At 35.2% G+C, this 26,627-nt stretch overlaps 1 protein-coding gene across 4 annotated transcripts; it reads right to left on the bottom strand.

Annotated features, from left to right (window-relative positions):
* Nucleotides 1-2,877: 2,877 nt before the first annotated feature.
* Nucleotides 2,878-25,632, bottom strand: LOC112517901 (protein TRANSPARENT TESTA 9). 4 transcript variants are annotated; one of them, XR_003069768.1, is made up of 22 exons: nucleotides 25,296-25,632; nucleotides 22,905-22,956; nucleotides 22,709-22,785; nucleotides 22,457-22,593; nucleotides 21,626-21,722; nucleotides 21,442-21,499; nucleotides 19,305-19,413; nucleotides 19,079-19,202; nucleotides 18,767-18,953; nucleotides 18,310-18,614; nucleotides 15,198-15,286; nucleotides 15,059-15,129; nucleotides 11,690-11,800; nucleotides 9,090-9,155; nucleotides 8,594-8,731; nucleotides 7,200-7,305; nucleotides 7,048-7,119; nucleotides 6,897-6,955; nucleotides 6,643-6,802; nucleotides 4,943-5,109; nucleotides 3,184-3,571; nucleotides 2,878-3,071 (listed from the first exon to the last, which is right to left on the bottom strand). XR_003069768.1 is itself a non-coding variant. In XM_025125291.1 (21 exons), the coding sequence occupies exons 1-21, from the start codon at nucleotides 25,346-25,348 to the stop codon at nucleotides 3,314-3,316; spliced, it is 2,496 nt and encodes an 831-aa protein (XP_024981059.1). In that variant the 5' UTR covers nucleotides 25,349-25,632; the 3' UTR covers nucleotides 3,020-3,313. The 4 variants fall into 4 exon arrangements, 3 of the variants coding, with proteins under 3 accessions (XP_024981059.1, XP_024981061.1, XP_024981060.1); XM_025125291.1 differs by having other exon boundaries at nucleotides 3,020-3,571; XM_025125293.1 differs by having other exon boundaries at nucleotides 3,020-3,571; nucleotides 15,059-15,108.
* Between the last annotated feature and the right edge of the window lie 995 nt (nucleotides 25,633-26,627).

Raw genomic sequence — 26,627 nt, 5'->3', positions numbered from 1 at the left:
CGCTATAATATAATTAAATTTTATAAAGATTAAATCTTTATTTGGTGTTCATTTTCTTATTGGAATTATTTTTTCAACATATAGTGCATCTACACTATCAAGGGCATACAACTAAGTGTATAACGGTAAGTCTAGGCATATTGGACTTAGACATATACAAGTAAATCAGTTAATAAATGATGGGGTGATCACCATTAGCTTCTTACGATCAAGTAAGAACTTAGCAGATCCTTTCACAAAAGGATTACCAAGAAAACTGATTGAAAACACTTTGAAAGGGATGGGACTCAAGCCCACTTATAAAGTCACCCATGATGGAACCTTGTCTTGAAGCTTGGTATTTCACCAAGACTCAAGATTAAGTTAAAGTACATCATATGAATGTGGCTGAAAGTTCTGCGAAGTTTTGAAAACCATCCCAAGGTCAGCAGAACTTGGAACCGTAATGTAAGGACATGTTGAATTTACTTCTTAATGGACTTGTAACACAGTGTGTGTTGGAGTGTTTGAGTTACGGGAACACTTTTGACAAGGTCCACCTATATGAATGTGGAAGTGAGGCCGCTTCCTATGAGTTAAAAGGCTTGGATCTAAAATCATTTTAAGAAATCAAGATATAGACCCATGGCCAGTCAACGGGTCGACTTATAGTGATTAGATGAATGAGAGGAAGGATATGTGTGAGGCATTTTCATCTAACATATAAAGGAAGATGGTTCAATGACTTTGGTTCAACCATTCTTATCCTAGTTAGACTTGAGCTCTTTCACTATGTAAAGGTTCAAGGTGCAAGACTCCAACTTTACTTATGCATAACACCCCCAAGGATTTCGGAATTTGTTTAGGTCCAGTCATGTCGGTCTCTTTTACAAAAATAAGTCTATTTTGAATATGGTGGGGGTTTGATGGAAATTTTTTCAAAATTTAGTAGATAGGTTCAAGTGTTTTTGGGTTGAGTCTTGGGAAGAAAAAGAAAATTTGAATTTGGTGGGTTTCACCTTATCCCACATAGGTGAAAGAGTGGAACAAAAGTGGATATATAAGTGGAACAATTTTCTATATATTAATTTAATATATATTGGAAATGTTGGGGGTCCACATAAATATTTTTGACAACTTTATAAATGACATATCATGACGGTTCATATAACACTTGTACGGATTATGAACCATTGTGATGGTTCAATTGGTGGTTAGCAACAGTTGATACAAAAGCACCTGCTTGAACAGTCGCGACGCTTTTGAAGCGTCACAAATAATAACTGTTGGTGCTATTTGAAAGTTGCAACGAGTCAAATCGTCGCGAAAAGTTAAAAACTGTCAATTTGTGTCAGTTAGGGTTGTCACCTATACCTATATATACCTACTTATAAACACCAAAAATCATCTTCTTTTCATATACAAAATTAACCTAAAAGTATTTCGTTATAGAATCATACTTTTAGGCTTCTTGAAATCCTTGATTACTCAATAGTCCAATTGGGATTATCACCACTTGTGCGGTGTTGATAATCAATCTACATACGTTGCTTCATTGTATCTTGAGAAACAATTTGCCATAACCCAAAGCACCTACGGTGGGGGCGAAATTGCTTTAAGGATAGAGAGTTTACTCGCCTTGAAAGCAATAAATAGTAAATTTAATTTTAGTCATTTTATACCTCTAGTTTAGAACCCTGAAAATAACAATGCAGGGGTTATATAGTATGCAACATGAGGTGACGTCATAACTTACTTTTTTTCTTTCGAAGGCAGGGGATAAAGGAAATTAGAAGACCGAGATAACTTTAGATTTATTTTGACAGTTCATATGAGGGATATGGTTGGATAGGATGAAGGAAGTTTCTGGTTCATGCATTACTTTTCGTCTTGAGAGATAAGACATATTTTTAAGACTACTAGTGTACCCATGTTATGCATCAGGATATAACTTTTTCTAAATGCAAGCAAGAATACAAAGTAGAAATACATTTTTACCGATCATAAAACAGAGTCGGGTCCATCTGTTATAGCGTATGAGGATGGGTAAAAAGCAAAGTGGTGTTATAGTTGGGAAAAAACATATGTTTTATATATCGATGCTTGTTAGACGAATGACAATTTCGAGTTTGTAAACGCATCAAAGGTGTGTAAAGTCACCACTAACAAACACAAATAAGAATACCCCAACATTCCTTAATTCCATATGCTATCTAAAAGTTATATATATCGATAAGTCATGATTTTTTTTCCAGACATTTCTATTTATAGGAATATATGTTCTTTGCATTCGGTTATTTTCATATTAATGACTTCAAGTCCTCTCAGTATGTCCATTTTAATAGGCGTCATGCCTAAATGTTTCAAGGAAAAAAGGGAGAATTCAGAAAAATCGTTCACATAACAAAATCTTTATGAACAAAATAAGCGTTAAAAAAGGACATTTCCTACAACAAAATATAAATAAAAGACTGAGAGAAATTCTGAACAAGAAACCTCTCATATGACATAATTTGTGTTTTGAAATATTTCTAATAATAGCTAAATTTACATTTTTTTTATTAACCTGGATATCCAACTCACTATGCGAGCCGACTAATCCCAGGTCAACCACTAACTTTGTAGATAGCCCGGAGTCACCGCATTTAATCCTTCGTGGCCACAAGGGAATTTTTATTCCTTATTGGATTTGAAACTAAGGCCTCCAGGTACTTTTGACTATTGGAGCATAGCTCAAACCAATCAGGCACCACCTTTGTGGTTAATAATAGCTAAATTTACATATTATTTTAGGAGTAAGCTATAAATGCACATATATTAGTTATTAAAGGTACACCTAATTGATAGCATTCTGACACACATTAACATCAAAACACCTTTTTTACGGTTTGACATGATTTTGATATAAACGAGTGTGCATATAACAACACCCTATTTCTAATAACGTTAACTTTGCACATTGATGATGCTGAAGTGAATCAGTCATCGAGTTGCATGCATATAGGTTCAGGAAATCAACGACTTTTCCAAACACTTGATCTTGAAAATATACATTCTTCTCACATAGGAATAGGAATAGGATCCAAATAAGCCTACAACAAATGGGTATCAGAAAATATAAAGTTAAAAACAACAATATACAAACAATTGATAGATATAGAATAGAAACATAACAACATGTTCTCATCTATATTTCCTATGTACCTGACTCACCCAAGCTATGTCCGTCTTATGGACATTTACACAAACGGTCGATGGCTGCATGTTAGAACCCATTATTCGTATGGTTGAAAAGGCTTATTTCCGAGACTTGAAAAATGAAGTTTGCAAGTGTTCATGTTTCTTCTTCAGAGATCGTATGTCTCAGTCTTCTCTCTACTTCACTGGATTGTGACTCCATCTCTTCAAGAATCATGGTCAAAGCTGATTTGCAAGAGGGTTCATCCCGAAATGCAAGGGTCCATCTTCCATCAACCAAAGATTTTGATTTCAGTTTAAGGTTGGCGGCATTCTTGGCGGTTTCAGTCAATGGTAAAGTAGATGGACGGATTCGAAGGTGTAACCATCTTGAATGCCTATCATCTATTCTTGGCTGTCAACAAAATAAATAGCGTTAAATGCTCTAAAGATCGTTACTGAGACTAGCCAATCGTGTCACACAATTTAAGAAGAAAGAGAAAAGATAATAAAAAGGAAAAAGCAGAACTATCAAGAGGGATTGGGATTGTGTCATAGGGCTTGTATGCTTGTGTATGTAGATATATAGACACATACACGGGGGTTGTGTGTGTGTGTGTTAAACATTTTGAGATTGTGTCATAGGGCATGTATGTTAGTGTATGTAGATATATAGATACATATACAAGTGTGTGTGCGTGCGTACACAAAACATTTATACGTATATATGTTGTATAAAGATTTTTCTATGTACATGTATACATAAACAACAAGCACATATTGATACATACATAATTACATATATATATATATATATATATATAGTCCCCTTCTTTCACAAACCCAATAACTCATACAAACTTACCAATTTTTATGTGTTTTTGTCATATAAGAAACAAAACATGTGAAAATGCAGTATTTATACAATGTTGTTTCATAGGTGAAACGTTCAACACTGTTTTTTTCCATACACAAAACAGTCCTGGACGTTTGACAAATGAAACAACACTGCCTAAACACCCATGTTGTTTCATATGTGAAACAACACATGAAAATTGGGTTACAAGTTTGTATGATTTATTGAGCCTATTAATGATTATAATTATATACAGAGACATACACACATAGATACATATGCATGTACATGTGTGTGTGTGTGTGGGTGTACATATATACACACATGTGTAAGTATGTGTACTGGAACAAGAATGTTGATGAGGAATGGAGCATCTTCCTCAAGTTCAAAATAATTACTAGCTTTGTCCCTAAATAAATGTAACAAGTTCCTTTTGAATGTCATAAGATAAATATAACATACCTTTTCTTCATCAAGGTGTTTATCTAAAACTACCTCCAGAATTAGTAATCATAACTTCAATTTTGGTCAACAAGACTCTTACTCAATTACATGCCTAAACAAAAGTTGCACTTATTTTGTGGAATGAAGTACTTTGTCTATACTAGGGAAAAGTTCTTTTAGAAACCGTACATATTTTGAAAACCGTGAAAACCAACTATTTATGACGAATATATATAAATAAACATTAATATCATTCATCATGCATATTCATAATTCATTCATCATGAATAGGTGGTCTCACAGTTCTCAATATATTTACGATTCTCAAATGAACCTGCCCCGTTTATACTATAAGCCAGGCCTCAAGTATAAGCAGTAATCTGTTGGTTCAACGACATGAATGTGCAATGAACAAAAAAACCATTTCAATACTCGAGAGTAAAGAACGTGTAATTTGCACCACAAGGAGAATATATTTATACTTACTTTACATCCAGCCAAAGGTGCCACAACACGAACAGTTCCATAACGAGGTTTCTGAGGCGATTCCTCTGCAAGGATTATCCATCCTGAAGTTCCCATAGAAATTGCCAAAAAGCTAAAGTGACGTTCCTTTCCCCTTTCAAAAGCAATTCTACAAGGCACTGCATCAACTGATTTGAAAAGGTACCAGTTCAAGACTTAGGCACATAGATAAATTAGTACATTACATATTTACATATATATAGGGCAGGTTCAAACGAGAAGCTAAACGTTTTGCGAGAAGGTGAGAAGTTTCAATATCATATATGATTACATGCATGATACACAAGCTTAATCGTATATGATTACACGCATGATACACAAGCTTAATCATATATGATTACACGCATGATACACAAGCTTAATCATATATGACTGAACACATGTTGTATTGACAATACATAGATGCTTAACCATATATGATTGAACATATCCAAAGAAGTGTAATCATATATGATATTAAAACTTCTCGTCTTCTCGCAAAATGTTTAACTTCTCACATGATCCTTCCTCTATCTCTCTCGATCTCTCTCTATACATATACATATATATATATATACATATACATATATATATATATATATCCACACACACTATATATATACACACACACACACAAACACAAGCGTGATCCCAAGAAGGTAAGAAGCACCTCCATTAAGCAAATACATGATGCCTTGCTAAACAGAGGATCATACAGATTAGGCCCTTAACCGAAACTTCAGAATTTTCAGCACAGTTTAGCATTCAGATTCACTGCTTCATTAGAAACAAATTGCAATTTTTGAAAGTTTTATAACTTTTTAAGCAAGTAAATAAGATTCGACTCACCTGGCGCTCCCAGCAAATTATTTCAAAAATTCCCATTTTTGTTTATTGTATTAAGACCAGCATCACCATTCCACATTAGTGAAACCAAATTGAAATTATTCCTCCTGGGATTTGAACCTGGGATCTCCAGGTACTTTTGACGTTTGGAGCCAAGCTCAAACTAATCAGGCACCACCCTTGTGGTTAAGGGCATAATATTTAACAAGTAGTCAAATGATTTCATTAAACTATGTGTCAAATCAAATATTGTAGTTCTCATGGGACAAACGGAGCAGGTTATTGTCAGCTATGTTGATAATTCTTTGTATTTAAAATTTTAAAAAAATCAATGAATACATGGGTTTTGAATTAGCATTACAAAAGGGAAGACAAAAATATGCATGTTATGTACTAACCCTAACCAATAGATGTTTAGGGCCTGTTTATTAGCAGCTTAATGGGGCTCACAACTTATTAAGTCAGCTATACATGACTGTTTGGTAGTGACTTAATGATATAGAAAGTAGCTTATTCAGTAAGCTTCTAGGGGGGAGCTTTATGCAGAAAGTCAAGTTTTTTTTTTCCAAACTTGCCCCTCCCAATTAAAAAAACATGCTCATTTCACCTATGAAAAAATCCTCCCAAACAAAAACATTCCCAATCTATACAGATTAATCCACATAGATAACTTCATTTATACAAGACTTAATGGAAAACCAACCAAACAGTTGAGCATGCTGACATCGTGTGCAAATCTTACCTAACATTGAAATTAATAAAAAAACAAGATTGTAAGAAATCAAAACCATAAATTATTTTCCAATATAATCACTAATCAGGTGAGCAAGACTAACCAAGATTTAATTCAGTGCTCAGCTTTGGACCAATAACATTCAGACCAGCAGATTTTGCTCGGGAATTTTCAGGGAAGTCAGCTGGAGGAAGGATAGGAAGCTGATCTGGTAACGATCTACCAGCTGAGAAAATTTGGAGCTGATGAAGAAGCACGAATACCTAAGTTCAAATAATAAAATAATAAGTTCATGTTTTCTGTCATCAGATTAGACATAAGACATAGACATGACATAAGGATTGGGTTTGAGGAAACCTTAATACACTCGCTCATTGTTTCACCAGCAGCAAAAGAGGATTCAGCGGGCATAACGTCTATCAGAGAACCAAATATAAGAAGACTGAAGAACTTAAAAAATCTTATGGAGAATGTCGTTTAAAATCATGGAGTATATCATAAGTCATACCACTAGGCAAGTACTTCTTTGTTGGGAAGAGTATGGACTTGGGTTCCTTTCGTGGAGATGAAGCCTCGATTGCTACAGTAAAAAATTGGAACCATCAAATAAAAAAATTAATACAAACAAAAACTTCACACACTTCCACTGACATCTAGTACCTCTTTTGCATTTTCTCCACTCATCACATAGCACTTGTATGAGTAGATCAGGCCAGGTTCCTCTCGCCTCATCAAGGAGTTGGCTACAGCTCTTCTTATAGGAATCCTGTAAGGAAGAAACAGAAATTTTGGTTGTATGTTTAATTAACTTGTATGTAGAAACACATTAAGAAAATAAATGATGCAGGGTTGAAGCTGAATTTAATACTAAAAAAACAGGTTACATAACTCAAAAGATAATCGTAGGAAGCTGGTATACATATCTCATTGCAGCTCTCCAATCGTTCATATCTTGCGCCATGGTAAGTTTTGTTGCATCATAACAAATTGTGTTCGTACAAAAACTTATGTCACATTGCGACATAACATCCATGATTACTCATATCTTTGACTACTATATAAACCTATGATATTGGGTTTGTGTGCTTTTCAGTCTATCTTTTGCTTATCCTAAAGGTAGAATACGATAAAATTTTAAGATTACATTTTCCCTAGAAATATTTATAGGAGAATAAAAAAGACAAGCTGTCGGATCTTCGATACGATAATTTGGGTTCTGGGAAATAGGAATGGAATATACTTGCTGTTTATGCTTCTATTGCTACGTTAATGCTGCACCTCGTCCACATGTCTATGGGAACTCCCCCCCTCTTTGGACGTTGTCTTCAATTGTAAAGCTAGATTTACTAATAGAATAATAGCAACAATAACAGCAATAAGGAACAACCGTGACTATTTGCTTGATGAGAATAGAAGTGGAAGAAACAGGTTGAGAATCTTGTACAAGCTGGCCAGTTCTATAGGGTTTTTTAGGCAAACTGGGAACAGAAAGAAACTGACAAATATCATACCGTCAATCAATGTGGATCTACAGATGTATTTCACCAAGCTCTAGATATTGAATTTGAGTGTCATTCTGCAACCATATAACTAATATCGTACTCCTTCACTGTCAAGAGTCCACTTTCGAATTTGGAAATTCAAGCCTTGTAAATTCACATGGATGGGTTCTATTTTATTGGTTATTTTTTTACAGTACTTTTTGGGAATTTACCGTAATAATCATTTCTTAATTTGCAACCAAAAACAATTCTTCTTAATATTAGAAGCTGAAAAGAGAACTCAATGGACACTCAAAAAATCAACTGTTTTTCGGGGTGGAGGAAATATTATATTTCACTTTTCATACTACCAAGATTTGTATGGCCGTTATTCTATAAGCGCAGAATCTAAAATTCATGTCCAATTTTCTTCAGGCATATCCTATTTCTACATCTAAATTAGTCCAAGTTACAATTTGCCTGTTAACTGAGAGAAAAATGTATCATCAAAGATACATATACACTTCCAAAAAACACACTTGGCATAATTACGAAGAAATATATTCGATTTACCTTGAGGGACTGAAGATGATGATTGTTAAACTCTGTCTCACTATACGGAAGCAATTGCCTCAAAAGCCAACCTCCGTCCCATAAAGTATCTGCTGATATGTTTGTTCGACAAAAAAGACTAATCAACGCATCTAGCACCTGAAAGCAAGGATACACGAACTATCAAGATAAATTTTAGCTTTAAAATACAAGGAAAAATTGTTATACTTCCATAAAGTGATGTGGACTTCAACTTTTGTATGTAACTCTAACCTCAAGGAACATATCACATGAAATACCAGTCACAATACTTCACCTTCCATGTATTCAAATGTTTTAGCATACAAACATATTTGTATCCTTTCCAAGTAACTAGGCCATGTAAAACAGGAAACTAACTTACAATTATGACTTCTTATACCATTTACTGCCATTAATAGTAAAAGTTAGTTACATCTTTTTCTGAAAAGTTGCCAGCACGCCAACAACAGACAAAGAGTAGGGAACAGAGAAGTACTAGATATCTATGTACACGTGGGCTTTCTCCAACTTCCTGATAGGAACACGACACTTCATACTGGTCCTGCCAACAACAATTGGGACGTCAAAAGAATAAAGGGAAGAAGTGGAGGCTCAATTGAGCAAAGAAAAAGAATAATTAGAGAAACAAAAATAAGCAGATATCTATTGGGAGTACATATAAAGTTGCTACATTGAACTACAAATCACTAAAATGCATGCCACTCTAAGATAATGATTTATTAGAATATTCATGGGGATTAAGAAAGATATTGGCTGTGTTAAATTTCTAAAGGAACTTTCGTTTAAATATATTCATCTGCTAATAAGTGCAAGATTTTTTTTGCATGTTGAAGTGATGCACTTCACACAAGGTATCGTAATACAGAAGCACAAAACTACTGTCTACCTTGAATCAACCAAACGAACCTAGTAAAACCCACAGAATGGGGTCTGGGGGTGGAATGTACGCATATCTTACCTCTCTAACTGGAGGAGTAGAGAGGTTGTTTCCTTGTAAACCTGGTTTTCTAAAAAAAATATGCTAAAAAGAAATTGCAGAAAGAGAGAAATTTGGGGGAGGGGAGTTAAACGCCCGTGAAAGAAAGAATGATGTTTTAAAGAGAAGAGGAGCATGGAAAAGGAGAATAAGTAGAGTAAGAATTGTATACTTTCTACCTTGAATATATGTAACAAATTTATACTTTCATTGTATATTTGTATAAAATATACTAAGAACAAAGATTAATTGTTTGAGAGGATGATGCAAGTCAGTATTGACCACTTCTAAAGGAAGATAAGACATTTGCTTTAGGAAATTTTAAGCTAGAGACTTTCTTATAAGGACGCCCCAGAAAAAAAATGCATCAGAGGCTTTAGGATGTCAGGAGTGTATATACACAACATAAATCAAATGCATCTCTGTACGAAGCAGAAATTTGCAGAAACATAAGCACATAACAAAACTATTATAGCTTAGTAGTAAATAGGTCCATAATGAATGTATCAGAAGGTTTTATGGGGATAGAGGAGATGAGAAAGATTTATTAGTCAGATGATTGAGCATCTAGGGACAGCTACGCTGTTAAAATTGCGATATATCGCCGATATACCGGCGATATATCGGATATCGGACTCGGGGGAAAAAACGGTGGTGAAATATCGGTTCCGATAATATCGCCGATAGTTACCAATATTTTGATGGAAAAATCGATCCGATATACCGGATTTCTATAAGACAAATGTTTGGGCTTTTCTTATTACATGTTGGGCTTAGTTTTTCACCTTTTTGGGCTCTTTATTTGGTCATGTATGTTGGAGATGAAGGGGAAGAAGGGGAAGATTGGGAAGCTAACCTAAACGAAGAAGTGAACGTATTAGATGATGTTGACTCGGATGCCGAACCTATTGCTTGCGATTAGCTCGTTTTTGAACACTTTGTTTATTTTGTTTAGTAAGACTTGTTTATCAGTTTATGTGATGTTTTAATTTTGAAACTATATTTCTGAACTCCAATTAATGCATATGATATGTTTATGGATGCATATAATTCTAAGAAATATTATATTAACCGCTATTTTGGACCGATATAATCGATATATCGAATATCGGTCCTGACCGATATTTTGTATTTTGACCGCAGTAACAGCATAGAGGGACGGTAGCTGCAATACTTGATTGGGACTTGTCTTTCAAAATTTGAACACTTCATGTACAGTTGTACACACTACGCAGTTGGAACATCTTTAGTCCAGAGTGTTTCAGTAGAGCTTATGATATCATCAACATTCACCACAAACACAAAAGGTGAATCATATCAGGATCCAAAAGCCTGTGAAGTCAACAATCCTAGGTAAACATTAAACAAAATAGCAATAAGGTCTAACAGCACTTGAATTAACTGTAACATGAACTTTTTTTTCTAGTTGACCAAAGAGCATATAGAAAATAGAAAAAACTACTTTTGAAACTTCACTAGCATCTTCTTTCATCTATTATGGATATCACTTCCAAACCCCAATAATGATTGCACCGAATTGCAGACTAATATTGTCACACTTCTACCACCACAATTTTGCTACCTAGAGGCTAAAGCCATTAGAAAGAGGGTTGGCCTAGAAGCATCCAATCTATATCTTATGGTGCAGTTCACTGAGATCATTTCACATCCTCATTTAGGAGAGAGCAACATTGCTAGAAACTCTGCTACAATTGAGCTTCCCTGTGTTCCAGTCTTCATAATTGGTTTATCTCTACACTCTTCAGGAGTGCACTTAACTGAGTGCACCATGACTATGTATTACACTCCTTGAAAGTGCCAAAAATTAATCACGAGGAGGATTGATCAGCAGAATCTAATGTCATGACAATAGCTTTAGCAGTATTTTTGATGTTTCGGATATCATTAACAGCTTAGCTGTCATTTTTCATATATAAGATCATCTGTAAAACAATATGTTACAACTAGAAAGTGATAAATAGAGTACTTAATAAATAATAAAAATAACCCTTTGAATATATGAATAGCTTCATTTCTTATACACATTTCAATTAACCAATAGTTTTTATCAAAGTGAAGGTTAAAGAGGGATATTATACCTTTAACCTTTGTAGGTAAATATTTAGCTCACCATCGCTACCATCCTTCGATGTGCAATTTTCTGAAGCAAAAAGCTGCTCTTCACCAGAATCCTCACCAACCAAGGCTTTCTGTAATAGGAAAACGGGAAGGCATCACATTTCAACAAAATAAGGAACAATGGGAGAACAAAACTGTAATACTGTCGGGCATGCAGTAACAGAAATGTACATGTGTTGGTAATCAGCTACTTCAGACAACATGTGGTAGCTTTAGGAAGCAATAAATTTATAGAATTACAATGTTTTTGTCGTTTCTAGTAACAATTACCGTAGATGACTACATGGTAAATCATTGTAGAAAAAAACAAGATTTCAGGCTTATGAGGGGGATCCATGAATTAGAATCTAATAAGAGTTGGGATCAGGCGATCAGGCATTGACATTTAATCCAGTAGTGAAGTAAGACAAGAATCACATGACCAAACCAAATGAGCCTAGTATATCCCACTGGGAGGTGGGGCCTGGGGGGATGGGATGTATGTAAACTTGTCCTCAACCCCAAAGAGTAAAGTTGTCTCTGTGAAGACCCCCGGCCTGAGATAAGTGTGACACAAAGAAAGCTTGTCTAAGAAGTTTGAAGAAATTGAAAAAAGAAGAGTTTGAAAGTGGAGCTTGAGACCAAAAAGGAAGATACTCCCAAATTTTGAAAAGAACTGAGGCTAGAGATAAGTAAGCAACACCATATAAACAAAATTAGGTACAAAGAAGCAAATTTGTACCTAACTGAAGGTACCACAATCTATCTTAAGATGCCAATACCTATCTGCCAGCTCACTAAACCTATCCTCCCCCACCCTCTAGCTCTCAAGCTCCTTGTCTTGTCTATGCTAACTACATGTCTCTCCCCCTATTCTACTTCCCTGATCTTGTGGCCCCACGAACTCCTATCGAAGGTCATGTCCTCAAAAATGACTAAAGCCTCCATGTCCTTCCTTAGTTGCTCATCCCACGTCCTCCTCAACATACCCTCCTCCTTGCCCCCTAGACCGTCACACTTTCTAACCTCCTTAGCGGAGCCTCCACCATCTAACATGCCCAAACCACCACAAATTTCCCCTCTCAACTTACCCATGATAGGTTCAACTCCCAATCTGCCCGGATGGCATCATTCGGTATCCTGACAACCATAGGTCCATCCAAGCATCTTTATTTCTATAGCTTCCTCTCATGAGCCTTCCTTGTCGCCAACACTCCGACCCATATAATATAGTTGGTCTAATAGCTACCACGTAGAATTTTCCCTTGGTTTTAACGGGACCTTTTGTCATACAGCACCACCTGTCGCCATCCTCCACTCTAGTCACCCCCTCTTCATGCGATGTCATGTCATTCTCAACCTCTCCCTCCTTCTAGATCATGAATGCTAGACACTTTGAAAGTATCTTTTGCGCCCTACCCCCCCCCCCCAAATAAAAAGTGTTGACTTCTACCCTCTCGCCAATACTCCCTGATGAAATTGCAGTCTCAGAGCGGCTAATGCCCAATCCTTGTATTTCAAATGTTTTGGCCAAGGACATCTTGTAGATCAAAGTAAAATTGTAGAATTGTAAATTAATTAGATAGATTTTATGTTTTGCTTATAATAGGTTATTATTATTTTTTATTTTAGGAATATCTTAGTCTTCCATATTTTGTCAGATTCTCAAACAAGATTTATGAATCCTATGAAATGAAATCAGGAAATACTTTTGTATATAAAGGGAACTAATCCCTTTCTTTTGAGTATAACAGGACTTGGAATAATTCTCTCAATTCTTTCTTCAAGTGCAACCCATAAAAAGTCAATGGAGCTTGGCTTAATTGGCAAAAACTATTTTCAGCAACAGTTTAGTAACAAATGGAGCTACCAAAGTCTGATGATATTGGCATCAACCATCAGAATGGAGTTCAAATTACAAGACCAAGGTTTAGAATACTCAACCAAAGACATCAAGCATGCGTTATGCATGAGCAATAGATGACGACTCTACGTGACAGTAATAACATGGCAGATCGGCGTGTCAAAAAATAACACAACAGGTCAAATCCAAAAGTATATATTTTTTAGAACAGAGCAAATGACAATGATATTAGCCAGGATTTACTTGATGCCTTCGATCAAAATGGCAGTACTGGGAATACCGTTCTGAAGGAAACCTATGCAGTTCAAGGTGTTGACAAGGCATTGAAGTAAAACCACCATGCACAAACTACATTAGGCACTAATAAACCTAGCAACAGTCCGTCAATAAATCTCTAGGGTTATTTACATCAAAGGTGGATACAACTCGAGTCCTGGAGGAGTAAATTGTTTCCCCATCCGTGCTGGTTAGTTTCAGAAACCCCTTCCTCGAGGTTAAGATCTCTCTTCTAAAACGTGAGCATACGGGTCTTTCATAGTTACCCTACAATTCAAGACATCATTTGAAAGAACCCATAAAGTTGATGGGTGTTAATTCTTCCAAAACTTCTCATTCCTGATTGTTAAAAGATATTGCAAAAAAAGAAGCTAAATCTAATAGCAGTAGCTATAACAGAAAGCTTGACAAGTGAAAGTTAATTATTTATAGTTGTGATAGTGTACTAATAGTAATATTTTGTTATAAACTCTTGAAGGATCTTTATGAACCAATTGACACCATTCAATTTCACCTAAACTACTGCAGTAGTTTTGGAAGAGCTATCAGCAATTTGTAACACACCTTCACAACAGCAATCACAAATACAGTAACCCATCCAACAATGCAATTCTGGCCACTTCCCCATCTTCCGGAAATGGACTGTTTTTCTTAATACTATCCATAACAATCCAAAAACCCTTTACTTCCAGATTTACTGCATGAGCATCTTGAACATCAACAATTATCCTTCTTAAGCTCCTTGCTTTGAATATTAGTTTTTCAGCACTCCTAGAAAACAAACTCCAAAATGGACACCTCATCCCCTTTATGTAAAGTGTTAATGCCTACTCCAGAAAGAAAGAAAAAAAGTGAACTAAATTGAGGAATTGAAGTAATTTAGTGCGTATACAATGATTAAAGATAAAATCATGGGGATTATACATACAAATCTGCCAACTGAATTAAAAGAAAGATGATGACAAGAGCAATTGAACCTTTCTTGTATGCTAATTACAGTTCTAAGCAAGACAAACATGTAGATTATGGTAAAATAGAACTTCATTATTTTAGCTATAAAGTAACAGAACGCAATGTAATCAATCAATCATCCATCTATTAATAAAAGAGAGGATTGGACGATAAATCTTCAGCATGACAACTTATACACTACGCATGCTGAAGATCACAGGACAATCAAGAATGCAAGTGATAAATCAGCAGCACAAACCAGTAAGAGTTTCTTATGTTGTTTACGTTGCGGAAGGATTCCAAGAGCATCTAGCATCGATTCATCAAGCTCTGCAGATTCACAAATATGATGAAAAAACAACATCAAGAAGTAGGAGACAAGATGAATAACGTACAACCTTTAGTTTGCAAGAATGTGGCCAAAACACTCAAAGAACCAACCACTTGAACATCATCACCACTCGTGATGTAAGAGATCAAAGCATCCCTACACAAGGAAAAGAAAGTAGAAGATCAGGATGGACATCGGAAGGTAATAAGTAAAACAATGTAGACGAGTTCATTCCTATATTACTTTAACAATGTGAAAGAGTAGATAAAATGAAAACTGTAAAAAGCACTTCAAGGGGAAACTTAACCCTCTACAAGCATAAGCCTCGTTGTTTTAAGAAATAGCATCCCTACTGAACAACTTTATATGCTCATTACACTTTTCTAAGTGCCTCTTAATTCTGTATCCTTATTCCTGCAGTAACCAGTATGATGTGTTTGTAATAGATGAGGCCACCTGGAAGGATTTACTTAAATGGATAGTCTCAAATATAGGCTTTAGAATACCATGGTATTCGGCACATTTGGCTCAACTAGCCAATGCAAAGCGTCCCCTCAACACCAAGGAGAAAACCTTAGGCCTTCCTGCCAATGGACATGCCTAAGGAAATCGATGGCAGCAATGCGATTTGAACCAAAGACCATTTGAAACCAAATCCCAAACCTTTTCCACCAGGCCAACTCCTTGGATTAAAACACGTCATTTCAATATGGCATGGCCTTGGCAATAGTCAGCTTTATAATTAGAAATAGGTCCTTCAACTTCACCAGAGTACTCAAGAAGCAGCCATAGCATGCTTCAGAGGCACTTGTAAACCAGAACTTCTTGTTACATGTGATCCATGATTGATATTATGATCTAGAGAATTTAAAGCAACAACTTAGCACGTATTTTTGGCTTTCCTTACTTTCTTATTCAAGTAAGTTCTGTTTGTAAATAAGTAATTGTAGCAAGGAGAATTTAAGATCTTATCAGGTAGATGTACCAACTTCTCTTCATCCTCCAAGTTCATTTATTAGTATGCCAGAGCAATAATTTCCAGGTATAAAATGCACAACATAGCATTGACAAATTTGTTTAAACTGGAGCTACAAGACTACCCAGCAGCATCTGCTACAACATGATTTGGAACATACGCCCAGAATCCACATGAACACTTGACAGATCATTTTAGATTGTGATAAGAAAAAGGAAAAAAGATGTTCACTTTTAGCTATGTGCTAACTGTTAACAACCCAAATACTTAAATAGAAGTTCACTAGTCAACTGTTTCCATCATGAACACGTAATAACTAGTTTTTCTCTCTGCTTCACTGTCATATATACGGACAACAATATTTGCAGTGTGGTAACTAGACAAATCATTTAAGAAAAGCAGTGCAAATCTGATTCAAAGAAAAACTTGGAAGAATTAAGGGGGTCATTTTTTGAACTATAACCATATTTCATATACTTACTCAAAACTTAAACCACATAAATATTTACAACTTCCCAGTGTTAGCATCTCCAAACTTCTTTTTCAGTAAAAGAAGTATATAGAGAGAAAAGAACAATCTACAGCTGTTCAGGGGTGTGCACCAGAACTAGAAACATAAATCAATAAGAGATGAATGCCCCAAAACTTCAACATGATTTTCCCCACCGATCATCGACCATGAATGTGGTGGTTGTCTTTATGGAAAAAAGAAAACTAAAGTCACTCACAGATTCATAATATATAAAAGGGTAGTAGCTTCATTCTTCAGCATGTGGTGGTTGTCTTTATGGAAAAAAGAACACTCAAGTCACTAACAGATTCATAATATATAAGAGGGTAGTAGCTTCATTCTTCAGCCTAAAGACATGCTTCAGTTAGCCGTTCCAGAAAAGGATGTTAGTTGTACTTGATTGTAGAACCGCGTGAATCACTACCCTCCTTGATTAACATGGTTCTCACCGGTTGACAGCATGAAATATGATGGATTACTATAAGAATTAATGAAGTTACACCTTGATACCATTTGATAAGTAAAAGAAAGACAAATGGAAGGTTATTCAAGTACTTGATTGTAGAACTGCGTGAATCACTACACTCCTTAATTCACATGGTTCTCGCCGGTTGACAGCATGAAATATGATGGATTACTATAGGAATCAACGAAGTTACACCTTGATACCATTTTGATAAGTAAAAGAAAGATAAATGGAAGGTTATTTTTCATATTAATTTAACCACATCTGATATACATTAGAACTGAGAGCATAGCTCTGAATTATAGCAAGCATGGCTAAGATGTGCTTACTTTATTTGCATGATGCATACACCTACCCAATCCCCTTGTTAAATGACAAGGCTATTGCAAGCATTCATGCGAAGCTAGGTTGTATAGAAGCACCTTAACAATTAGACTCCTTTTAAGACGGTTATCAAATCCAATAATGACGTTTAAATGAAGTGACATTCCAACAGGAGGGCACAGGAACATGTCAGCCAAGATTCACCTCATTCTTACTAGTGGGAAGTCAACTAACCAACAGAAACATAGCCAAGGACATCGCCTTGACAAGAGGAGCATAAAGAAATGCAGTTCCTTGAGCTGAAATATCAAGACTTACACGTCATGTTATAATTTCCTAAGGTCTCATGCTGACCCTACCTCACTTGTTTAAGATAAAGGTTTTGTTAAGTAAGCTGTATGAGCCTGACCTGATGATAAGATGCTCAGCTAACATGCAACCTTTAAGCAAGACTTCAAACAACCTATACAACGCACTTTTCAGATTTAAAGTGCATCTAGTTTTTTGCCATTTTGGTCAGAACTTGAAGGTGGCCACACATAATAATGACACCGACATAACTTCTCAAATTTAGTGGTTTACAAACTTCTTAGAACCTTTAGAGGTATAACCTCGTATTAAAGCCACATGTGACACGTGGTGGTGTAGGACCTACCACATCCAACACAACAGTAACAGATGACACAGATCATGCTAAAATAACATAAACCAAACTAGACAGACCCAATAAATCCAACGCAGAGGTATATAATCATAACTTTTATTGCATGACAATGTAACATTGAGATATATTGCCATTATAGAATATTCTCTAGCAGACAATGCAACCAAAGGATCCAATTGGTTGTGCAGAAAAACTGAAGGAAATACAGCAGCGAGATTCATTAAGTAATGTTTCATACCTTAAGACTGAAGCAGAACCCCAGCAATTATGTTGAACGCTTGGTGAAATAGATAAACTTGGAACAGAAACTATTATGCTACTAGAATCCAAATTTCCTCTTGGCTTCTCATCATCTACATGGCTCTCATGAGTTTCATCATGGTCCGCCCTGAAGCCATTGAGTTTAGCCTCAGAATTTGGCAAATGGCCTTCAATAGAACAAATCAGGGCAACAGCAACAGTATTTGCTAGGTCTTTAATCTTGAGAATCCGCAAGATGCAACACAGCAAGTAAAGAGAAGTAACAGAACTGAACTTCTTTCCCTGAGATTATAAGATTCCATTTTTAGTAATTGAATGTTTCCCATATGAATAAGAAGAGATTTCCTGCATGATTCTTGGTGAAGTTTAAAAATGTAATAAAGTGGCTGAAGTTGTATGACAATAAGAAACATATAAAGAGTGCAGATTTATACGCCAGAAACTTCAATTCTTAGTGAAGGAAGAAGCAGAGGAAATATCAGGAGTTTCAACATGGTATCGGTAATCAGCGTTCCAACATCTGGAATCCCAGCAGATACTACATCATTGAAATAGTAAAGATTGTCTTCAATCTCATCAACTGCAGAGAGTATGCTAGAAGTTGATTCAAGACCCTGGCTCCTGTGTCATCACCAAGTATAATGCTCAGATAAATGAAACTAAGATATGATGGGAGTGTCTAACCAGACAATGAAAAATAGAAAACTAGCATATAACTAATACGAGATTAAGACAATAATACTTACTCTGTGGTACGCGATACCATTCCATTTAAGCTGATGCAGTGCTCTCTAAAAAATTTAACCAAGTTCAAAAAGTAATCAGCATGGGGGATGCTGGCGATATATTTATTAACAGATACATCTCCGACTGCAAAAGAAAATAGATGAGTAAGAACTGCACTGCAGAAAACTGACATCAAAAGTACTTGAGGAAGCGCATATTACATGATATCAAAAGGAAGTAACTAACCATGATAAACATTTAGTGTCAATGCACGAACTGCAGTGCGAATCATGCCCTCTTCATGGAAAGCAAAACGAATTGCCTCAACATAAAGTGGGAAGGCAACTATTTCCTCCTAATACACACAGGAGATGAGAAAATATATTAGAACAGGAAGAGAGAAGGTGGTAGAGAGAGAAGGCATATATGCATACATGGGATGCACATGAAAATGTGTGTATGTGTGTGTGTGTGAGAGAGAGAGAGAGAGAGGGAGATCATGTGATCATTTCGTTCTTCAATCAATAATTAGAGTACAAATTTTTTCTCACATGCCCACAACGTCCATCTCACGCTTTCCCACTCACTATTCGGGGAAAGGGGTAAAAGGAAATAAAAGAAATAGTATGCCACACACTAGCTTCAAAATAATGAAATGTACTATATATGTGTCAATAAACATCATGGGTTGTTTTTATTGTCTATTGCCACACAATAATCAACAGCCACAATTTCAAATAGAAACATGGGTTGGAATTCCTAATGACACATCTATAAGTAGGAATGTGAGATTACAACAGAAGGGACTCAAGCCTATCTTCTTGTCAAAGTCGCATGCCCGGTGTTTTTTAATCAGTGATGCTGGGTCCTATTAAAATTGTAGATACTCCATAATAGATACTCGTGAAGAGAATATGAGGGCCACAAGTCATTAGATTTTTTAGTTAAGTGAGAAAACATCATGAACACACTCAAACATGAGCAAGAGAATCTGGGAAACCTCCCAGCTTGGCCAAAATTTGACACAACTTCAGAACAAGTACCTAGTACACCAAGAAAAGAAATGACTTGTAAAACATTGTATAACCATAAATGTCTTTTTACTTGCCCATTAATTTTTCTAGCCAAGCAATAAGAGAGAGTAACACTGGACTGACACCCAATCTCTGATTTCCCCTGTCATCTTAAGCATAGGTTCAGAATGATTTCTTGTTGAGGCCATCACAACTATACATCCAGAATTTTTTGCAAGATCTGACACGTAGAACTGTGGCTAGTTCTCTTAAGCAGCAAGATCTCTCGCATCTGGTTTTCTTCATAGATTTCTTTATTTTTGACTTTTGAGTTATGATCCCCGTCAGTTTTGTAAATACTTCTGAGTATATCGTATAGTCTTTTGCCATGAAAGTGTGAAGGATCATTCATAGGGTGTATTAGCATATATCACATAGAAGAGGAGGCAGTAATAGTCTGGATAATCCAATTCTGTGAAACATCCATGCAGTACCTAATTGGCAGCAGAAATTTATTCACCAACCTCTGTCACAATAGTTCAAACCCCCAACAAATACCTTGGAGCGTCAGAACTACAAAGGAGAAGCTACATGAGGACGCCAGATACTTGTTTGAGGCTTTGAGTTGGAAAGCTTTTTATAGAAGATTCACTAAATCCTTTCATGATCTGCCATAGAGTCATGCCAAATGTGAAAAAGTCATCAAATGCACTATTTTAGCCTCTTTCCTTGTATTATCATTTATCTGTTTTAGGCGATTGCCTTTCAAGCTATGTTAAAAAAAATTCCCTTTCCAATATATATTCACTGGTCATCTTTGTATTGGAGTTTGTGTATTCCTGTAACTTAATGCACAGGAAAGGATCAAACGATCTGATGCCTTTCTGACATTGAAGGTTCATGTCCTCTTTGGCCATCTTCCAAAATTTTCTCCCTTTTATGACCTATTGCTTTTACCAGACTGGATAGTCTTGAAACTTGATAATGGAGACCTTTTAGGTATAAAAGGTAAATATTTGTGTCTAAATCGATAAAAATTATGTGAAAACAAGATAAACATGCCCACTTCATTGAGAAACCTAAACAGAGAAGTAGAAGAAGATCAGACTACTATAGTGCTCAAATCTGGCATTATGTTATGCTGAACAACCATAGCTTCCCCTTGATGGAAGAACATTACTTAAGTACACCCTCCAAAAATATATAAAACAAGTGTTATCAAGGAAATGAGCCTGCAGTACACAATCAATAGTAAACAGAGTTGGAAAAGGTGTTTGTTCATATCAAATGCATCAGAAATCAATTGACTAGTTGAGGAATAACTAAACATTGACAACCAAGAGACAGTGAATACAAATAAACAAACTTACATTTTCAGTCTTAACAAGCAGAGATATGGTATTCTTGTTCAACTTTCCACTGATTGCTCTTCATTAGATTTCAAATTTGTCACAAACAAAGGTAAAAGGGATAGAAAAATCAACAGCTGAAGCAAGAAATGATTGAAAAAAGACCATTTCAGAAAACCAACAGATAAGCTGAAGCATAACAAACCTGAGGAAAGATATGTAGTATGACAGTAGCTCTTCATTCCGGAAGTCAAAAGAATAAGTTATAAGAAAGTTTATGTGTTCATTACTGAACAAATAATCTGCATATTTTTCAGAAAGAGGTTAATAAAAAAATAAAAGCAAATAAAGGATTTGAAAATAATAAAGCTTGCACCAAATATATATATATAGAGAGAGAGAGGACCAATCAAATGCAAACCACCCATATTTGTACAAACCGTGCAAACCACTCTCATCTGTCGATTTTATTGTTTAATCTTATGAAATTGTTTCATGTATCTCTCTAAAATTAATATAATGAAGAGGATAATATTCATGATTAACACCCTCCAGAATAAAAATAATTAATCAACCTCTCATAATTACAAAAAAAAAATGAAAAATTATGATTGGTTGAATGAGGTTTGTACAGTTTGTACAAATAACGTGGTTTGCAAAGTAAACCTCCTATATATATATATATATATATATATCTGTGGGGAGGTTTCAAATACAAACTATGCAATTGTTACAAACCAATCAATTGAGATAATTATGGAAATGATGAGGGTTCATTTATTTTCATCTAGATATTTTAAGGAAGATGATTAGAGTTCATTAATTATGATCCACGCTTTATATTAGGAAATAATCGAGATATTTATGAAACCACATATTCATTACATTAGATGAACGGTTGAGATTGGTTTGCATGGTTCATAACAATGTGTCGGTAATAAACCACCTCTATGCATGTGTGTGTATATATAATATGTAAGTTTGTGCGATTCTGTGAAATATCCATCTTTAGTGACAACCAAAATAAGCATCTTACATATGGAGTGGTCACTTTTCAGGTTCTGAATCATAATGCTCATCGTTTGTAGCAATTGAACCGAAACAATCACATTCTTACTGATCTTCAGTATTCGTACAAATTCCCCCATGACTTGCTTCTCCATAAAAAACCTGCTAAATAGGCATCATTAAACAAATATCTTGTTCAATATGTATATTCAAGCACACATGATGGTATGCAACACAATTGCAAAGTATATAAATAAGGTAAATATTTAGAGAAGCGCACTCAAAGAAATTAGTGTCATGCTGGTCGCCATATGTTATCAACTCCGCAATTGATCTCAATGCCTCAATCACAAAATCCTACCACAACATAAGAAAGAGTAAGGACATTGAAAACATCATAATAAACATATTGAGGTTCTATCAATTCAGAAAGAAAATACACAAGATTACGGATAATTAAAGTTTGGATCTGTTACCTTGTTAAGATCATTAACAACTTGAACTCTCATCAGCTGGTCGGTTAAGTATCTACAGCAGAAGCCAAATTATTTACTGGGTAAAAAGGATAAAGAATGTTCAATACATCATAGCTTCATGCATACGAAATTAATCATGTTATAGAAATCAAAATGTTTGTACGTGATATATCATTGCCTATTCAGCAAATTATAAGATACAGGCCACAAAGAGCCAATTATTTTAAACACGAGAAACGAAAACTTGCTGCACTTATAGTTCCAAGCAGTTTTGGGAAGCGAAAGCCTGCAGAGTGATACTCAGATTGTCAAAGTATATCCTGCAGTAACCCTTTCCAAAACATTATGTATTATCCGGTTTAAAGTTGCCATTACCCTGATATCATTGATAGACGGACTTCAGCAATATGACACCACTACTTTATGTCCATGAAATGGAGGGCACCCTTGGGTGAGTTTTGAGGAAATAGGTTGTTAATGAATTTATGAGAAACCAAGCACCAGCATGTAACCACTCGAGAAATCAATAGGATCTCTTTTTGAAAGAATATAAGAATAAAAAATTACATCAGACACCATATATTCCCCTTCTTTATATCTCTGGTCTCTACTACTGTAAAAATGTCAATTCTGAATCCTTCTTCCCCTAACTTCCCTGACGATTTCCATTGTTCCCCACGTGTCCCTAAAAGGCATTTATAAGTGCCCATAACTATGACTATTGTTTCATTTATTGCCCATGACCATTTTACTCCTAAATTTCACACATGGACATATAACTTTTTCATTGCAAGAGCGCTTGCTTTGTACTCCAGCTCACACCATTTCAGCTTTTGTAATGGTATATTCTATCAAATAATCATTGTATAACACTCCAGAATTTTCTACAAAGCCAATATGAGATTTTCTTCACCCTAGTTCCTCCTGTTATTATACCATCTCTTTAATATAAGGTTAACTTATCTAATCCTTCGTCCTTCCAAGGGTCTTTGTTATTATACCATCTCAATCAATGTATATCGTGTTTAATTTCTAGCCTTTTTGTTTGAGTGTGCTGCATATGAGATTGTAAAAGAGTTTGATTGTACTTCATGGATTATTATCATGGATTCGTGGTATGAGTTTACATATTCTGACGAATTCCTTTATTATGTGGAATCATCTCTTTAATGGGCATTTGTGTTTTGCACGGAGATTTTAGTATTTCTGGAAATGCCAAATCCACATACCTTACGTCTATGTGCTTCCTAGCTAGAAGAAGCTTTTAAATTTTAGGGGTGTTCTTTTTCCTCATTCATTCTTTTATTGGTTCTCGCAGTCTAATATGTGTTGTGTCGGAACATACAATGATGTCTATTCCAAAAAGGTTTGAACAAAAATAACTTATACTGCAACACTATTCTTATGGCAATATGATTGTTCCCTTGAAATTTAGCTACGAATGTGGTTAGCGAAGGTATACAAGAAAATGAACGATGCTGTATGTTTTTCTTATGACGATATTAGGGTTGAATGATAATATCAAGTCATGTATCAAAGATCTAGTGTTGAGAAGCACTCTACAATCTGAGGATTTCAAATTAAGCTAGTATGAGGGTGAAACTTTAGTGGTGCCAATAGGGTGAGGAGGATGTAGTGTCTTAGACATGAAGTACCTATGAAAGACATATGTCATCCTTAGGGATCCAATGAAAGATGGAAGATCAATGACAATTTTAATTATGGTACAATAGTAGAATGTGCAGGGATGGCGTGCTAGTACATCTTGGTAGCCTTGATAGCAAAGCACCAATCAAATTGAAGGGTCTTTTCTTTAAAACAAAGAGTGACACATGCATGCACTACAGGGGAGAGTGTTCGTCCAAGAAGAAACAACATATACACTAGTTGCATTCACCATACCATATGCAAAATATTGAAAACTAGAACAACATGCCTATATCACAGAGGAATCAACACCAAGGCTCAAAATGACGAACTCTGTAGGTTCCAAATAAAAAGGGTCAACTTTGACTATTATGTCAAACCTCAATGCAAATCGATATGGAATTTGTTGAAATATATAACACCTATAATCTTCTGATCGTGGCGCTTGTTCTCAGGCTTAGTGTAGTCAAAAAAAATTATCTTCGAAATTTCAGATACCATATCAACTTGTAAACAGAGTCAGCATATGCCCATGGTCGAAGTGGAGGCCTTTTCTTATAAGAGATAAGCAAGAGTCGAACACACTAACTCGTCATATAGTTATTTTGTCTTTCCTTACGAATAGAGAGTAAAATATCGTTTAAGCGTTCTAATTTCTCCTAAAACAAATCTTCCGACACCGATAACTAAACTAAACCCGTAAAAACTTTCAAATGAAAATCAAATTGAGAGAAAATTAGTTACTTGAGTTCATCCAAAGTGAATCGATCTCTGGATCTCCAGAAAGAAAACCACATGATTTTCTTCGATCAGACCAACTTTTACGAGTTAAAATTTGACATCATCAGAGAATCTCAAGATTACGATGATGACATTCTGCCTTCTCTCAGTTCAAATCTTCGTTGACTGTGAAAGTAGGTAATTCCGCCCCAAATTCGAAACTTCCAACGGAAAAACCTATCAAAATCAAAGACGAACGACCTCTAATTGTTGATCACTGCGTGAATATGTATGTCTGTGGTGTTGCGTGCGTGAAATTGGGCAGAGAAATATCAGAAACGGTGGGGGATCGCCGATTGCCGATTAACTCCGGTTAAAGTAAAGGTTAAGATTATGATTTTTGCGCAGTCGACAGCATAAAGGCCCGACGGGAGGCCAAGGCTGAGCTGGCAAACCCGACTTGTAATCGGGTCGGGTCTTTTGTCACGGGCTTTACTTGTCCTTTATCAACTCAGAAACTATGAACCACTTGTAATTAGGATGCCAAGTATTTCAGTAATATCAATCGGAACATATTTTTTATTTAATTATTAAAATAAAAAATCCAACAAATACTCTGTATTTTATATAATATAGTATAAAAAGTCAATTTTTCTAAAAAAATTGTATTTAATTTTATTATTTATTATTAAAAAATACATTTTGGTCAAAAAAAAATATTCGATACAATTAATAAAATATCATTTTTCTCTCCTAAATATTTAATTTCAAATTATGATGATAAATAATTAAATATTATCTATCTCTCTTTTATATTAAGTTTTACAGGTACCTCCAAATTTAGAGATTCACACCTTTTTTATCTTATTCTCTATTTTAATATATATTAAAAGGGTACTTGCATAATGCAGCGAGATATATCTCCATGACTCCATTTAATGTTTCGTTTTTTTTTTTTTTTTGTCTCTGTTGACATAATACAATTTATGTGGTTTTAAGAAATAAATGTTTTTACGATTTAGTGAAGTAATTTATTTTAGGTTTAACAATAAAATTTTATAAAGATAATGATTAAAACTCAGTGATTATCCTAATTATATTTTAGATTTTTTATTTAAAATGAGATATTTATCATGTATTTGATTATGTTTATCTGCAATTGATTATATGAATTCGAGAATGGAACTTCAATAAGTTGTATATACGCACAATTTACTTGCAATCTTAAATTTTAAGTAATATGCATTAATACACGATGCTTCATGCATAAAAAATGTTTTTAAGAGTTTTTGTCAAATAAACATAAAGAAACAAAAGACAAAACGAAAGCACAAGAAAGTCTGAAGAAGGGCAAAA

This window comes from Cynara cardunculus, assembly GCF_001531365.2.
Source record: "Cynara cardunculus var. scolymus isolate 2C chromosome LG 9, CcrdV1, whole genome shotgun sequence".
Taxonomy (NCBI): Eukaryota; Viridiplantae; Streptophyta; class Magnoliopsida; order Asterales; family Asteraceae; genus Cynara; species Cynara cardunculus.
This window is presented reverse-complemented; position numbering and strand designations above follow the sequence as displayed.

What these genes read in the sequence shown, in the direction of transcription:
- LOC112517901 (XM_025125291.1), bottom strand. Translation starts at nt 25,348, where the DNA reads ATGTGGTTTTCTTTCTGGAGATCCAGAGATCGATTCACTTTGGATGAA. An exon ending in TAAGAATTGAAGTTTCTGGC is followed by an intron (nt 18,615 to 18,766) that starts GTATAAATCTGC and finishes TTATAATCTCAG; the next exon opens with GGAAAGAAGTTCAGTTCTGT. An exon ending in GTGGAGAAAATGCAAAAGAG is followed by an intron (nt 7,120 to 7,199) that starts GTACTAGATGTC and finishes TTTTTACTGTAG; the next exon opens with CAATCGAGGCTTCATCTCCA.